The sequence below is a fragment of the Microchirus variegatus genome, assembly GCF_963457635.1.
Source record: "Microchirus variegatus genome assembly, chromosome: 20".
Lineage (NCBI taxonomy): Eukaryota > Metazoa > Chordata > Actinopteri > Pleuronectiformes > Soleidae > Microchirus > Microchirus variegatus.
The window spans coordinates 13,686,252-13,704,255 of NC_139821.1; the positions used below are offsets into that span (position 1 = coordinate 13,686,252).

Here is an 18,004-nt window from a genome sequence, read left to right on the forward strand (position 1 = left end):
TGCTTCTCCTTGCTCACTTATTCTCTGTCTTCCCTGCGGTTTCTCTTTTTTTTTTTCTCCTCCTTCACACTTGAACCTCGAGATCATCCCGTCTCTATCCTTCTCCGTTCCTTTCTCTCTCTCTCTCTCTCTCTCTTTGCTGTAAACACACATTAACACATGCAGGAGGAAATGAATATGTTTTTTTTGTGCAGTGTTCCATCTGTTCTGTCCAAGTGTTGAGATAACGTGTCGGGAAAAGCCTGATAAAGATGGATAAAATGTCCTGCAATTGCAGTAAATCACTATTTTAATGTTTTGGAGTTTGTTTTGCCCTGCCACTTCCCAATCTCAGCTGCCAGAGTTAGAACACAAAACACAGATTCTGTTCTGTGTTAATGGAAAACAAACACATTAACACAAAAGACAGATTGATTTAGACGTCTCCAACTGTTACTTATATATTAAATAATGCAGGTATACAAATAGGGGACGGATTGCACAGGTAGATTGTAAGAAATGAAGCATACTGCATATATATATATATATATGTGTGTATATGTGTGTGTATATATATATATATATATATGTATATATATATACATATATATATATATATATGTATATATATATATATATATATATATATATATATATATATATATATATATATATATGTATATATATATATATCCCCCTGGGGGCCATTGAGTATCTCGTGTGGCCAGCAGGGGGCCGGTCAAAAAAAAAAAAACCTCCTGAAAAAGCAACTGTTAAAGAGTGACGTTTTTTTGCAGCATTTCAAAATAAAAGTTTATCTGTTGATATGGACTAATATATAGTTCACTATATGACGGTTTTTATGATTCCAAATTATTATATATATATATATATATTTATATAAAAAAACATGCCGAAATAAGTAATTATAACTTAATATTAAGTGGTGGACCTGTTTGTAAGTAAAGTTGTTATTTGTAGGTACATTAAATGATCGCTCATATCATTTATAATTATTTTACACATATTACAACAATGGTATATAATACCTAATTTACTTAATATGTATATGCTGCTTATACAATGGCAGAATTATCCATACATGTTAACCCGATTGAGACATTTTGGAGACAGTGGCAAGTCAAAACTTCCTCATTTTGTCCATATATGAATTTACTACTCCATAGATCTGTGTACAGAGGAGATTCCTCTTCTGTGAGGGGGAAAAAAACAACAGTCTTCATTAACAGTCAACATAACTCATGACTGGTTCATCATAAACCAACGCCAGGACAGTTTGACACCTCCTAATAAAACATTGATTCATAAAGGAGAATTTATTCAATGTTTGTGATTAAAATAACTCAAAAGCAAGCAGATGCAGCCCTGAAGAACACCTCAAGCAGCTGTCACTGTATTATTAAACTCTACTATAATATGCCATGGCTGTAAATGAGCTTTTTAAGATTAATACAAATGATTATTGAGCTCCACTTGAAACATGATATTGTGTGCACGGTAGATCATTACAGAGATCCAATATCCATTCGCTTCTGTATACTTCTTCTCAGATAAGTCCGAGCGCTGCGGAGACGTTGTTCCCTATTCGCACCGTGGTAATTTAGCAAATATTTACAGAAAGCTAATTCATTTTTCTGTAAACTGAAACAGCTTTGGGCATTTTTTTTCCCCACCTCCCACTCCTCATCAGTTTTTCATTATCAGCAAATTAGAGGTGATTTTAGGCTGTGTCGACCATTCTCCACTTCAGGCTTAGGCTCAACTTCTAAGGCCTCTTTTAATGGGACAGTGGTTCCATGGGTGTTGTCAATGAGTCATTAAAAAAAAAAAAAAAAAAAAAAACCTGAGGTAAAAACGCTAATATTTACTACACTATTTATTCAATACACAAAAATCCAGCATGTGTGTCGTGCACATTGTTATTAGAGAGCACACAAGTACATGCGAAGGCAAATGTTCATTGATAAGCTTGGATAAACTCACTTATGCATGGTGGGGGGGGGGGGCATCATACTCTGTCGCTCTCACACACACACACACACACACACACACACAAATGACTGACTTCAAAGGCTCACACTGCAGTGCCCGGAGCCATGAACAAAGCATAGAGAAACAGAGAGTACATTTTAATTTTAAAACGGTGCTAATGAGGTTTGGAGGGAAAGAAAGTGAGTGAGTGAAAACGAGTGTTTGTGCACGCTCTGATTATTTGCGCGAGAAGTGTAACAATTACACTGGCGGGTTCAGTGTGTGTGTGTGTGTGTGTGTGTGTTGGTGGTGAATGCATAAGGGGCTTTTTAATCAAAGTTGCTAAGATACGAGAACATATATTTCTTCCCATGAGGGTTTGATGGACACGTGACGGTTCATCGAATAATCTTGTATTCTGTGTAACGAGGTGTGCTGTATGTGCAGAGAGAAAGAGCATATTAAGTTCAGAAGAATCATGAAAGGAAAGTTTTTTTTTTATTTTTATTTCACCATTTTTCTTTCACTTTTTTTATGGTGCTTTTCCACTATACAGTTCCAGCACGATTCAGCTCGGCTTGGCTCGGCTCTACCTTTTTTTTTTTTTACTTTTCCATTAGCAGCAGTACCTGTTCCCTGTTACTTGTATAGTACCTGCTCTGGTGGTGTTCCAAGCGAGCTGAGCTGACAGACCGCCGGCCACCGATTGGTCAGATAGTATCGGCACTGGAAGAGTCATGAGCGTGACGGAATCAAACCGAACAATGCTGAACTGTAGATCAGTTAAAAAGACATACAAATCCAGAAGACATGCATAAATCTCCAACATATAGCAAGTACTTTTCAAAAATCTCAATATTTAACCGAGAAGTATGGTGTATTTAGCGACCACACTGCCAATAGCCGGCCAATCGCGAGCCGAATCACAACCCGTGCCGAATCACAACCAGTTCAGTTACTGTGTCAGACTGAAAAATAACTGCTTTACAAGTCACCACTTTGTGTTTATCTCGTATGAAACGACGTCACGGCAGTTTCATGCAGCCGTGCTGACTCCTCCCACTTTTAGGAGGTGCTATAATAATGGAAAAAAAACGATACCAAAACGGAGTACAGTCGAGCCCGTGTCAAGCCAGGTCATGCTGGAACTGTATAGTGGAAAAGCGCCGTTAGATTCAGACATCTAACAGAAATATGTATGCAGGGACAGAAAACACACTTTAAAGTTTCTCTCTTACTTTATCCTGCTTAGCAAAAATCCACATGAATGTCTCTGCGTGTGTCGAAGCTTTAAATACACGACAAGAAGCACGAGAGTGAGGGTCAGTGCAGGGTTTGATGAGTCGATGTAAATGACTCCTTGACGAGATGACTCTTCAAACCGTGTGCTGCAGACAAAATGTGAGACATGTCTGCACACCGAAGATGGAGAAGGGGCAAGGTAGATAGAAAAACATAGAGAAAGAAAAATGGTGAGAATGGTGACACTGAAAGATGGTTGAGAACAAATACCAAAAAAAAAACGAGAGACTGACTGCTGAGGAAAAAGATGGATGCCACTGTTCAATGTCGGGAAATCTTTTTAAAGTGAGTTATGTGTAACAGGTCCACTGGGTTTAGCTGTCAGGTGTGATCTCTGATGCATTTTCAGATGTGATCACACACACACGCACAAAAAACACACTTTTGGAAGTGGTATTAAGGGGTAGTTTGGACTTTTGTTGTGTGGATTGAGTTGTGTGACATTCGAAGATCTCTCCAAAAAGTAGTTATGGTGTCACTTTCTGTACAGACTGTAAAGCCCTTTGAGGCAAATTGTGTATGTGGTGTTGGGCTATATGAATAAAATTGACTTGATTAGTGCCCATATGCTAATTTGGAGCCACTACAACAATATTAACACTGAATTTTAGAGGATTTCTTTATCTAATGATTAAGATCATATTTCATGTTACAGCAGTGTGAGTAGGGCTTTGTTCACACAGACACAGATAGCGATGCACACACAAGCACGATAGAAACAGACGCAGCTGTGCAAACTTAAAGCAAACCATTTTGTTCACGCATGATGTCAGTGTGTATTTGAATAAAAGTTCAGGTGGTCACAGGGAATGCACTCAAAAGCATTTTAAAGGCGCCATATGTAAGAATGTGGCCAAAAATGGTTACTACATTCAAAAAAATTCAAAATACCAAGCTCTTTTAGGTTTCGTTTTCTGACGTATAACTGGCGACCCGTGGTTGCTCGGCAGCTGAGACTCTGCTGACTGCAATGATTGGTAGACGGCGGTAGGTGGCGCCACATGCCAAAACATGATTTCAAAACATAAACATGATTTGCAGTCTGCAAAATATATTTTTTAATGCATATATTTTGGCTGTACTGTTGTTGTTGGTGAGTTCAGTATGTTATATGAACATTATTACTGAGTCTCTGTGACATATTAGGAGGATTTTATTTATATATATATATATAATAAAATGTAGGTAGGAATGTGACACATTCAAGTACATTGTCCAACATGTCCTTGAGTTTGTGCAGTCGACATCCCAGACCTACGAGTGCACAGATGTTTATGCTGCATGTAGATAACCACATAAAAATGTAGTGGATTTGTGACAAAACTTGGCATCCTGCAAACTATAAATAGGCTTTAAGCTTCCATTGAAGGCTGTTTTTGCTTCTGAGGATTTTTTTGTTGTTGTGGTTATGAAAGAGTTTGGTGTAATTACTTCACTAATAAATAGGATTTACAAATGAATGTACTTTTGGTGTTCTTAGAAATAGTAAACTTCTCTGGTGTTGTTTAAATATTGCAGACATGCATTCCCCGGGAAAAAGCTCGACAAGCTGCAGGTGAATGAAAAATGACAGAAGAAGGATCCACACAGTGAGAGTAATTGTTCCTCTCTTCTTTTCTCCCCAGTCGTGTCTCTTTTAGTTAATAGATGAAATGGTGCAGAGAGGAGTGTGTGGGCGGGAAGCAGATTGTTAATTAAACGTCGAGACGGCAGTGTTTCCCGTCCTGAAACTAAGTGAATTTAATCTGAAAACAGGATGGAGTTAATTATGACTTTAAGAGGTTTCATTCAATGAAGCACTGGACATACCTGATGTCAAATTAATCATCACAGTGTCTTCAAAAAAAAAAAAAAAAAAGCACACTTATATAAATGCAACGCTAATCTGCAATTGTGTGCATTCTAGCTCAGGGGGTTGACTCCTACACATCTCACAAAACCTAGTCCACACCTCCTCACACTGGGTGGTAAACAAACAGACAAATGTGCACGTATAAATAGACACGGGGGTGAATGTGGATTCCGTCACGTTGTATTACACATCAAGGCCTCAATAATCAGGTCATTAGACTTGTAAACGCATGAGCTCAGTGTGTCACCGTCTGCCCCTGATTCACTTATACGCCATTAATAGATCGGCGTGCTGCGACTGGTGAATTATGAAAAAGCGCTGGAAATAACATGTAAAGGGGGCAGGGTGTGCTGGGAGTCACACAAAAAAACCAAACAAATTACCCAGTTTTTCCACAATGAGGCACTTGAGTTTGGTTTATAACCGTTCACGATGTAGGATTCCATTGCAGTCAGTAGAGTCTCAGCTGCCGAGCAACCACGGGTCGCCAGTTACAGTTACGTCTGAGCTACAATTGGCGGAGAAAACGAAACCTAAAAGACCTCGGTATTTTGAATTTGAGTGTAGTAACCGTTTTGGGCCACATTCTTACATATGGCGCCTTTAAGCCCTGAGCCTATTTTGTAGGTTTCTGCTCAAAAATTGCGCACTTGTAATGAAATGAGTATTATCTCTGCAACCAAAAGGTCTATTTGAATACTTTGGGTGTCATAGTAAATGGAACACTTGTGGGAGTAAAAATGAAGGTGGGAGTAAAAATGAAGATGGCAGAAAATGTAAAATAATTCTGGCTTGCCTGAAAAACCCCCCCAAAAAACAGGATGAGTATCTCTTTGGAATGATGCAGATGACACTCTAAACTTCAACCTAAACTTAAATCAACATTCACTTCTGACGTAGCTACTGCTTTTCAGGCTTCTTCTGTCGGGTCACTTGCACTTGCACACACTCTATGAGGTGTTTGTCTTTTTCGTTTACCAGACGTCTTAAAGGGATAGTTTGGATTTTTGTGTGCAAAAGTGCGTGCGCAGCTCGTGATCATGATTCCGGAGTTTCAAGTTTCTTGTGTCGCTCTTCACCACGTCGGTGATTATCCTTGAGAGGCTGTTAATTTGCGGCTAATGAGTATTTGTTTGAGCGCGCATGTCACGCACGCCGGTGTGTGTCAGCATGGGCATGGAGGCTCGTGAGTGTGTGCGCATGTGTGAGATTAAGGCGGTGCGGTGGAGGGGGGGGGGGGGGGGTGATAGTAAAAGTGACAGACTGTACAGCTGTTCAATAAATGGGGTGGAAAAGGAAGGGAGGAAAAGGGGGCATCATTCACACTCCCTTACACACACACACACTCAGAGGAACGAACGTGCACAACGACGTGCTTTTGGTCATACGCTGTTCAGTACATGTTTGACAGTGACACAGTTCTTCACACTAAAAACACACGCGCACACCTTACACGCACATACGCAGCGAGTCAGACTAATTATGTATGAATTAGTATGGATCAGAACTGAATGCTGGATTGTGAGAGCGTGCACGTGCACATGTGTTCGTGTGTGTGTGTGTGTGTGAGAGAAAACAAGGCAACTGGACTTTGTCATTATCACAAATTTCCAGTGAAATAATCAACGTCCCGGTAATGTTTCCTTTCACTCTCAACAATAAGCACTCGCGCTGGGCACTGTGAGGTTATTTAGAGTCATCAGTGTGACTTGCGCTATTATGACTGTTATTATTATTATTTTTTTTTTTCATCATCGATCGTGTCTTTTTTCGGCATCGTCTGGAAAAATAGTCCTTTTCTTCTCGCAGCGCTCGTCTTTCAACTGTTATTCTTACTCATCTTTCCTCCCCATTATGTTTTTTTCTGCCTCTTCCTGTCTCTATTATCCTTTCTATTACTGCCTTTACTTTCCCACGTCCTTTGTGACATTATTGTTGCTCCCCTTTTCAATCATCTTTTTTATTTTATGTGCTCTGAAGTTGGATCCGGTTGTTCTCAACTGGAAAGTTGGACAGTCGCAGTCTTGTATAAAGTACCTTAAAGGGACAGAAAAAGTGTCTCACCAGAAAATAACTTTGGTAGAAGTAGAAGTCACCTTTTTATAATATTACTTAAAGGTGCATTATGTTATAAATCCAAAGCAACTGGCCATAAAATCCTCCTAATATGTCACAGAGACTCAGGAATAATGTTCATATAACAAACTGAACTCACCAACAACAACAGTACAGACAAAATATTCGCATTAAAAAAAAAATCTTTTGCAGACTGCAAATCATATTTATGTTTTGAAATCATGTTTTGGCATGTGGCGCCACCTACCGCCGTCTGCCAATCATTGCAGTCAGTAGAGTCTCAGCTGCTAAGCGACCACTGGTTGCCAGTTATGCCTGTGCTATAATGGCGGAGAAAACAGAACCTAAAAGACCTTTGTATTTTGAATTTGAGTGTTTTTGGCGCCTTTAAGTAAACATCTTAACTTACATGACATTTACTGTACTTAAGTATCAAAAGTAATTTTCTGATATAAAATGTACTGAAGTTTTAGAAGTAAAAGTCTTAAAAAAAAGTGAAGAGTTAGGATTGAGCCATGGTGGCCCAGTGGTAGGGCGAATTGTCTTTCAACTGGGAGGTTGTGGGTTTAATTCCTGGCTGTGTTAGTCTATATGTGCCCTTGAGCAAGACACTTAACCTCATGTTGCAGTCTGTGAATGGGTGAATGTCAAAACTGTAAAGCGGCTCATCAAGACTAGAAAAGTCTCTATATAAATACAGACCATTACCAATTCTTCTTCTTCTGATTTTATTTGGTAGTAACGAGCAGTGGTGTCACTAGGCCTATTTAAGGGGGTCTGAAGCCCCCCCTAAATAGTTTGGAGTTTTTTTTTTTTAGTTTTTTTTTACAAAAACAAGTGCCAACAAATTCTATATAAAATGGCCATAATCTGAGTTTAAATAAATAATGACGTAATCTGTCATTATTCACTTAAATATGATCCGTTTCCCTTCACTTCATAGTGTAAGGCAGAGAGAGCCCCTTCAGTGCTCCATTCCACTCGTTCATACAGAGAACGCCCACATCACTGAAAATCCAGTCCGCGTTTTCCCTGCGACCTTGCTTGCACTCCTGCAGCGTGTGTGCCTTGAACTTAGCACACAGAGCGAATGCAGCAGCTAATAAGAATAGCGTGAATGAAGAATGGATATCAGAACGTTTTTCAGTAAGTATTCGTCACTGCTGCTCCCATGTAATTAATGAACCAAGTGCTCCCTGTTTGAAAACCTAGCTTGTTGTTTTGCGGTGAAAAGTTACATTCCAGCTCTGAAAGAACACGGCTACTTAGCTAGCTAGGTAGTCTGACTGAGTTGTGAAGGCCCTGGTTGTTTATAGAGTTAACTTTCCGGAGCATCAGCTGTGTTTCTCAATTTACGCATGGATGCACACCGTGTGTCAGCAGCTGAGCTCATTCACGTATGATTATCATCAGTTATGGAACTCAATATGAAACATTTCAGTCAAGTTGCACCATACAAGACTTACGAGTAATGATTAGAAAGTGGAGAAAGCCAAGATATTTATATAAAAGCCAAATTAGCCTGACCCAAATATATTCAACAGTATCTTAATATTAACTTTAATTTAAGTAATTAAGTCATATTTGAATTGAAATTGCAACCATTTTAGTTACATATGTGTCCCCAAAATGTAATCTGTGCGAGCAAACAATTACCTTGTTGTGAGGGAAAGTCATGGCATTAGCCTCTATGTTGTCCTTAAAACCTAGTGAAGCCTCTGGTAACGAGTAACAAAGATAGTTAGAGGAAATGTAGTGGAGTAAAAGTAAAAGTTGCTAGAAATAAATAACAAAGTAAAGTCCAGATATCAATTAATCAATCAATCAAATTGTATTTGTACAGCCCACAGTTTGTCTCATGGGATTTCACAGGGTTGGTAACATCCTCTGTTTTGTACTTGTAAACACACCTTGTCAGCACTGTTTCATCTTTTGTCCTGGATTTCTTCTTGCACATTTTAAAGTGGCTTCTCACACCAGTTTTGCCAATTAATATTCATCAAAAGTGTAAAACATATTACTTTAAAGCATCAGTTTGGAACGGCTTTGATTCAAACCAAAGAAAGGCACTGCCGAAATATACTTAATCTTGTCCTTCCTATTCTTTTTGTCTCTCCGTCTCAGGTGGCGTGTGCATTGCCCAGTCCTTGAAGATCCCTCGCGAGCCGAGACCAGGGGAGTTCGACAAGATCATCAGACGCCTCCTTGAGACCTCCAATGCCAGGGCCATCATCATGTTCGCTAATGAGGACGACATTCGGTAAGCGCTGTTGCACTTCAAGAAATTCCCCGCTGTGACGCGCATCACAATTTGTTTGCTATCGTTTACATCCTGTGGCATTTACTCACTGGGGGAAAGGAAGTTCAGACCAATACTCAGTGGTATAGTCACCCACAAAGCCAAGAATGGTAATATGCGATAGGTGGCAATGATGCACAATATATGAATTAATTAATTAGAAACTGGATAACTGTTAAGTCAAAGGAGAAAAAAAGAACTTATAATAGCTGAAATAAATATATATTTCAGTAATGTGTAATGAGGAAAATCTGAAATGTCAGTAAAATAATTCTCTGCTTCTGCCAGCAGTGAACAGTGAGGGTGCATAATTTGAAGATTCAAATCAGTTGGAGAAGAAGCTGTGCTACTTAAAGTGCAACTTTAATTTTAGCTGTCGCGACAATAAGTTTAAACAGGCGGCGAGATGGTGGTGATGTAAAATATGCCGGCAGACTAAAGCAGGAAATATCACTTTCATATGATATGAAAGCTGCTCAGTGATGGTAGGATTAACAGATGATGACTGCAAGACCAGTAAGGCATCCTTGTGACATTGTTGTCCCCCCGACACCTCAACCAGCAGTTGAGACTAAACCGATTCATCTTGGTTCATGTATGTGAGACTCTTGGCCTGTGATATATTCAACATTATAGAATATTATGAATGAAATATGCTGTATTTGAAGGCAAATTGTATTGTAATTGACTTTCAACCTTCTAATTAACCTGAGGGCTGAGGCTCAGCGGTGAACTCAACCCACCTGGGGAGAGTGGACCAAACCATTGATGAATGTGGGGGTAGTAATCTTACAACCAAGTGATATTGTGCCTTCACTGAATATGACTGTATGTTACACAATAACTTGCCTTTGAGTACCAATTCAACCGATCCGTACCGTCATATGTTTTATCACTGTTCTGTTGAGGTCGTCTTACACCAAAATGGAGAAGCTATAGACAGAGAATCTGCATTTCTGTGCAACAATGCTAATTGAATGGGGAAACAAAACCTCACCGAGAGATGATTCAAGGCCATTTATTCTTCTTTTTTTTTACACTTTTCAGCATGCAGCAATGTTTTCTGTGACACCTTCGTCGTCTTCTATGAATTTATATTTATTCAGCTGAAGGAGCTGTCGCAATCTTGCCTACACACCCGTGCAGTGGAAATGCAAAGCAGATGAGGTGTTGCAGAGATATAATAATACAAAACGATTCTGAGGGTGCGTCAAACCACCATCAACCCTTGAACTGTGTGTTTTGTTTTTTTTCCCTCTCAGACGAGTTCTGAATGCCGCTAAAAGGAACAACCAGACGGGCCACTTCCTGTGGGTGGGTTCAGACAGCTGGGGGTCCAAAATCTCTCCTGTGATTGACCAGGAGAGAGTAGCTGAAGGCGCCATCACAATACTACCCAAGCGAGCTTCTGTGGATGGTAAGTGTGTGTGTGTGTGTGTGTGTGTGTGTGTGTGTGTGTGTGTGTGTGTGGAGATGATGGAGATGATGCCGTCACATCGTTTCATTATGCATGCAGTCGAAACTAACAGTAATCTGCACTGAAACACTGAAACCAAGCACCTGGCTGTGTGATAAAAAGGGGAGAAAGACGTGTTTGTGTTCATCCATCCGCACACACTTTCGTGTGTGTGTGTGTGTGTGTGTGTGCGAAATGTCTAATAGATCACATTAAGCGAAAAAAGGTTGGAAGGCCAGAAAGTGAAATTCACTCATGTTCTCTTGCTCTTGATCCCAGCAGGTAACAAGTTTATGCCATTAGGCCTGTGAGGATATTCTCTATTGCTCCCCGTCAGTGCACACTATTAGATAATTGACTCCTGGAGGAACACAAAGGCGACAAGATATAAACTCAAAGTGTAATAGAGAGTGCGAGGAAGAGAGGAGCTTATGTAGAAGTTAAAATAAATCAAAGTCAGCTTTGGCTGGTCCATGTGAGAGAGCATGCGATGTCCACAGTAGATAGAGGAGATGTAAGCGAATGGAGGATTAATGAAGGGTTTACACGCCGGGTTAACAATTTATTTGGCGCACCTTTCCGTCTGATGCAATATAACACTGCGGCAGATCTGTCCCTCGTGAAGCTCACGACGTTCAGGTATTTTTTCTTTTTTAACTTGAAGGTTCTTTTCGGTGTTCATCCATTAACATTCCTGTAGGGAGCATTTTATATTTTTATTAACTACAGCTCTCACACAAAACGAAGACAAAAATTAAACACACACACACACAAAAAGGCAACCCACTGAGACGTCTATTTTATTCCCCCAATTAAGGCTTATACCGGTTATGTTTATATTGTGCTTAAGATGTTGCATTTTTGCAGAAATATGCTTCCATTTAAATTGAATAGTTTGACATTTTAGTTAATACTGTTGTCAGGGGACTGTTGAGATCAGCTCAGGGAAACAGCTACCCCGACTCTGTGTCCCTATTGTGAGGTTGCCAGGCAACTAGCAGTGATTTCTGCAAGTCCTAGTAAATAAATGGTACGTAAAACTGCACCTCTTAATTTGAACTCTTGAGTTTTTGCATGGAATCATACAGTATGTGAAGTGTGTGTGACGCTCACTGCTTTTCCCTGCTTTTAGTCGTAAATCTCCACGCGAACCTGACTGTTTCCAAATCCAATTAAGTTGACAATATACCACAAAATAATACAATTATTATCCATTTTCTCTCCTGCTCGAAAAACCAGCATAGCTGGTCACCAGCCTAGACCAGTATTTTGTTGTGTTTTGGTGCTGGTCCGGCATAATGCTGATCAACGCTGGTCTATTGTGGTCCACCAGCATCATTATGCTGGTCTATGCTGGTCCACCAGCATTATTATGTGTCCTTATGCTGGTCTATGCTCATCTATGCTGGTATGTGCTGGTCTATGCTAGTAAAACTAGCACCAAACCAGCATGGACCAGCATAGACCAGCATAGACCAGCACCAAGCCAGCACCAAGCCAGCATAGACCAGCATAAACCAGCTTAAACCATCTTAGACCAGCTTAGACAAGCACCAAACCTGCATAGACCAGCATAAACCAGCTTAGACCAGTTTAGACCAGCATAAACGAGCACCAAACCTGCATAGACCAGCAGCAACCAGCTTAGACCAGCATAGACCAGAATAAACCTGCATAAAAGAGCACCAAACCAGGACCAAACAGCATCATTATGTGTCATTATGCTGGTCTATGCTGGTCCAACAGCATTATAATGTGTCATTATGCTCGTCTATGCTCATCTATGCTCATCCATCAGCATCATTATGCTGGTCTATGCTGGTCCACCAGCATTATTATGTGTCCTTATGCTGGTCTATGCTCATCTATGCTGGTATGTGCTGGTCTATGCTAGTAAAACTAGCACCAAAACAGCATAGACCAACATAAACCAGCACCAAACCAGCATAGACCAGCATAAACCAGCTTAGACCAGCATAAACAAGCACCAAACCAGGACGACCAGCATAGACCAGCATAAACCATCATAGACCTGCATAAACTAGCATAGACCATCTTAGAGCAGCATAAGATAGTCCTTTATTAGTCCCACATAGACCAACATAAAAACAATGGCTGGTTTTTCCTGCAGGATCATCCAACTCTCAATGAGCGAACAATGAGCAAATTTTATCTAAATATCTTGTTTGTCTTGAACCAGATAACATTCATTTCCCGGTGTCTCTCAATATCTGCTTCACTTGGTGTGGATATTTTGTTTTTGCTTCCACCATCTGCCTCGGTTATTTGTGTGAACAAAACACCTGTGATCACAAATGAAAGCGTGTGATCCTAAATGGCACACACGCCCACTGTTCCCTGCAGCCGGAAGCTACCGAGTAGAGCTGCACAGATGCACACAATCACCGGTTCTGGTGACAGCAGCGGGGATATATCAAGTCAGTTCTTGTCACTTCGTAAATCGGGTCAGTCATGGCTCAGGCCTTCACGAGCACCGTGTCTTCACAGAACTGTAGTCTCAGTGTCTCACTGGAAATAACATCTTGTTTTTTTGTTTTTAAAAAGTGAGGCTTAGCAGTCTACTTTGGGCAAAATGGAGGTCAACTGGATCAATTAAATCCTTCCTTTAGAAGCAGCAAACCCATTGGTAGCCATAGAAGAATACCTTCTTTTGTAAAAGCTATATATCTAGCTAAATTTCTTTCACCTATCTTATCATCCTCTGCAAGCCTCAGACGGGTGGTGCTCCACTGAAGGGAAGCTTTGCAGTCGTACCTTAAATCTGTAGCCTGTTCATAACGTATGTATTTGTGACCGAGGACTAGTGCCCTACATATGTCATACATTACACCAGGAAGCCAGATCTCATTGATATACTTACAACTTTCAAAAAACATTTTTTTACTGATTCTTTTACCTTTTTCTCTTTTACAGCGTTTGACCGGTACTTCCGCAGCCGCTCGCTCTCCAACAACAGGAGGAATGTCTGGTTTGCCGAATTCTGGGAGGAGAACTTCAACTGTAAGCTGGGGATGCACGGCAAGCGGCCCGGCAGCCTGAAGAAATGCACAGGTAAGTCACTGCAGCTCAACTTCTTACAAAGGGCAAGGCTCTCAGCCTCTGGACAAAACAAAATAACCTCAAAATGGATGACGCCCCGAGACACGCTGCACTTGAATGTGGCAACAGTAAAGCAGTATGTTGTGTGTGTAATTGGACGGGTTTTATTTGGTTCACTCAGTAGAAACAAAGGAGATGGAGTAAGAGGTTGTGTTTTACCTCGACAGATATTCTGCAGATATCCTTCTGATAAATTTGCCTGGTGGTCAATTATAAGTGGTCTCTTGCTTCTTGCTCAGTGTTAGGGCCAATTCCAATTCCTATATTAACCCTCAAGAAAATGGGACACCCCTTAAATGCAGATTCGTCTTCAGACTGTAGGGGGCAGAATAACGCGAAAGCTGCGTCCAGTCTGTCAACTCCAAAAAAGAAGAAGAACACATTTATGTCATGATTATTTATTACAATCCGTTTGTTAGTCAAGTTATTAGGTTGTCAGTTAGTTATAAGATGATACTCATACAAATACCACAACCACGGACATATTCAGCTGACAGTTACCACACACCACGGCTTATTGAAAAGTAAACGATAGCAAACGACCGCTTGTCCGCACCGGCCGGCACAAGACAATACGACAAAAGATCGTAAAATAAAAATAAATGGTACGCAACAATGACGTAAGTAATCCATAAAATGGTCCTAAACTAAGATAATACAATGGTTTTCATAATTTCTATCTATTTCTCTATTAACAAAGAAAATACTTCATTTGTATCGCACTCGCTTCGCTGCTTTCGGCGCCATCTTTGTTATGTCAAAACACGCAATGCATTCTGGGTAGCCCTTGCTCCCAAGGGTGGTCTGGGAAAATCTCAATATTGAGGGCGATACAGCCCTTAAACTTGCCCCTCAACTTAATTTTTCTGAGAATCGGGACAGCACCTGCACTAGAGGGAACATGCACTTCTGAGATTGAGGGTTAAGCGAGGAATTGGAATTCACCCCTAGTCTCACGAAATTCAAGAACAATTTCTACGGTCTAACCAGAAGGCACAAGTTAAACCTATAAGCAACCTGTGTTTCTGAAGTTTTCTGATTAGTCCAGCCACTAAAGGGACTCCGTTGGCACATTCTGGCTGAGAAAATGTGTCAACGGGGAGAAGCACTGGGCTTTAATTAGTTAATATGTTTTAGTGTGTTATGTTCCCCTAATAAGTAGCCTTAGAGCGCAGATCACACCAGCTTGTTGGCTCAGAGGAGCCATACAAACTCAACAAGAGCGACTGTTTGTGTACTCAAAGCTTAAAGAGAAATTAAATAAGTGTCAGAGTCTGTGTTTGTAGATACTGTAATTCCTGCTGCTGTGTGTGTGTGTGTGTTTGTGTGTGTGTGGAGTGTCTCTGTATACAGTGTGTGTGTGTGTGTGTTTGTGCTGTAATAAGAACGACCCCTTACTGTTGTTTGTTTGTGCGTTTGACCCTTGTTCTGCTGCTATATCGAAAGGCCCACAGCTTATTTTGCACAAGGCCAAGCTCTGCAACTCTTGTGTAACCTTTGTGTGCGTCTTTGTGCGAGCGTGTGTGCTTTCACACTCGCTCACTTGTGACACAACCATTGTCATACTTCATGATGGCACTCTGGACGTTACTCGTGTGTATGTCTCAGACGACAAACATTTTCAATTTAGTTTCTGCGCAACCTCCTGCCGCTCTGATTGAGTCTTTATGTTTATGTGCCGGTGTGTCACAGTGAGTATTCCCTGGCTGATTGCTGTCATTAGTTCACATAATTAGGTTTGTAAGGGCTTTGACTCCCATTGACCATCTATTACCACGCGTGACATCTGTGTAGGTGGGGGCGTGTAATGTGTCGAGGGCCCCCGCAGTCATTGCGACAGAGTCCATTAATTCCAAGTGCTCGGGGTTCGTGACCTCTACATCGTCACCACGGAAACCAAGCAGCTGACTGCCGCTCAAGGTCGCGGCGGCGACGCAGCAGCATGAGGATGAGGAAAATGGGTGTGATTAGACGGATTTGCAAGTGCAAATGGGGAGTCAAAAAATAGCAATAACATGCATTAACTACCAACGTGAAATGTAATTGAGACACAGTGTGGCTGAAGTATAAAACTATGCTTTGTCCAGTGTTGGTCACGTTACTTAAAAATAGTAATTATTTCTCCCAAATAGTAACTTTTAACAACGCAATAGTTACGGCATTGTTAAAGAAACCAGGGAAAGTAACTATTGCGTTACTTTTTTTATGTTCAAATAATCTGGATTAAACTGAATATTACATAGGTTTAAGGAATGAAATGGACACTTAATAGAATAAATTATTAACAGAAACACATTGTACACTAATCTATAATATTTGAATGTTGCTGTGGGACAATGTGAGACAAGACACCCATCAGATGTTGTCATTACTATGTTTATAAGAGTAGAACAATGAAACACAACAGATGATATAGAACTTTTGATATGCAGATATATTCTTGTCTTTTATCTCAATGAGGGGAAGTAATGTCCAGTTTGAAAACTTTACCTTAGAATGTAACTCTGCCTCTGATTGGCTTACCAGGAAGTATTACTCTACTATTCTGAGAGAGCCTGGTCATATAAAATCTACTTCAATTAGCTTAATTATAGTAACGCGCCACATTTTATTGCCTGTAACGGTTCGAACACAGCAACGATTGAAACAATAATTAATTTGATTACCCCGTTATTGAAAACAATAACGCAGCTTTTAACGCCGTTATTCCCGTCACTGGCTTTGTCATCTTTGAAACTATCGCGTCCAACAACAATAACAATAAAACAGCGCATTGTGATTGACACAGCGCTTTAAAAGGGCCTCGTAAGTAAGAATAGTTCCCTGAACAGTGGTGTTGATCACATTTAGCAATTCTGCTTTTTGAAAATACTTCCTGAAAATGTCCACACATCGCAATTACAAAGTGTATAATATAAAACCTAATAGCTGATATAACGGTGGTCCCCTTAATTAACGACATTGTGAATATAATTAGTTAGCTTGGAAACTGTATATAAAAAAAGAAGTCTTCCATTTTCCTCTGTTAAGTCAGTCAATTAAATAAGAATATACTAAATAGACTCTGCGAGTTGCAAAAATCACTCCGTTTAAATGTAAGTAATTTAATAATGTGTAACCATCTGATCCAAATATGATATAGACGTATTTTGACTATACAAAAACGTGTTGTCTGACTTTGTTTAGGCGTGCAGTAAGAGCTCAGATGTCAAACTGTCGTCTTTGTTTACTCTCCTCTGATGCCGAGTGAAGGCGTTTTCATCAGTCAGTCCTCGGCTCACTCTTTCATTCTCATCGCCTTTGACATCGCTTTCTTGACGTCGAACAACGCTTTGTCCTTCGCGTCTACCTGCGTGGGGCTTTGACTTTTGTTTCGTTTTTTTCCGCGTTCACAAACCCTGGCGTAGAAATCTGTTCTCCAGTCAAATGAAGTCACATTTAATGATTCTCTCACATCACATTTCTATGAATTTCACCTTTTATCATTATTTCATCTTTTATCGAGAGAGTAAAAGAAGAAGAAGCAGGAAATATCCGAGGCACTCGGGCGCTTTCTAGAGCGGATGATACGGTCGTAAGCACGTTACCCCGCGACAACTCAGACACAGGGATAAAACTCTCCTCGGCTGAAAGTGTGCACTCAGGTAAAACTGATGCCTGAGCAGAACCTGACTGAGGCAGACACCAGATCACAGATAAGCCGACATACACATTAAACATGCTCACAAACACTGATATACCCCCGCAGTGGCTGCAGATACAATCGCGAACGAGCGCTCGTGCTGTATTTCAACTAATGTGGTTCTTTGACACCTGATCCTCAAGTCTCACTGGCTTTGTTCTTTTACATTTTTTTTCATAAAGATACAGATACTGATTCTGTCTCCACAGAGCTGTTTCTCTCTGTCTCAATCTATATATATTTTTT

At 40.4% G+C, this 18,004-nt stretch overlaps 1 protein-coding gene across 1 annotated transcript in view; it reads left to right on the forward strand.

The window, feature by feature from the left end:
- grm8a (glutamate receptor, metabotropic 8a) overlaps window positions 1-18,004 on the forward strand; it is a gene marked incomplete at its 5' end in the record, with an annotated part of 251,993 nt that overhangs the window by 163,365 nt on the left and 70,624 nt on the right. The window contains 3 exons of the mRNA XM_083906612.1: window positions 9,326-9,461; window positions 10,763-10,917; window positions 13,891-14,028. Coding sequence (XP_083762738.1) covers window positions 9,326-9,461; window positions 10,763-10,917; window positions 13,891-14,028 — 429 coding nt within the window. The remainder of the gene's footprint in view (window positions 1-9,325; window positions 9,462-10,762; window positions 10,918-13,890; window positions 14,029-18,004) is intronic.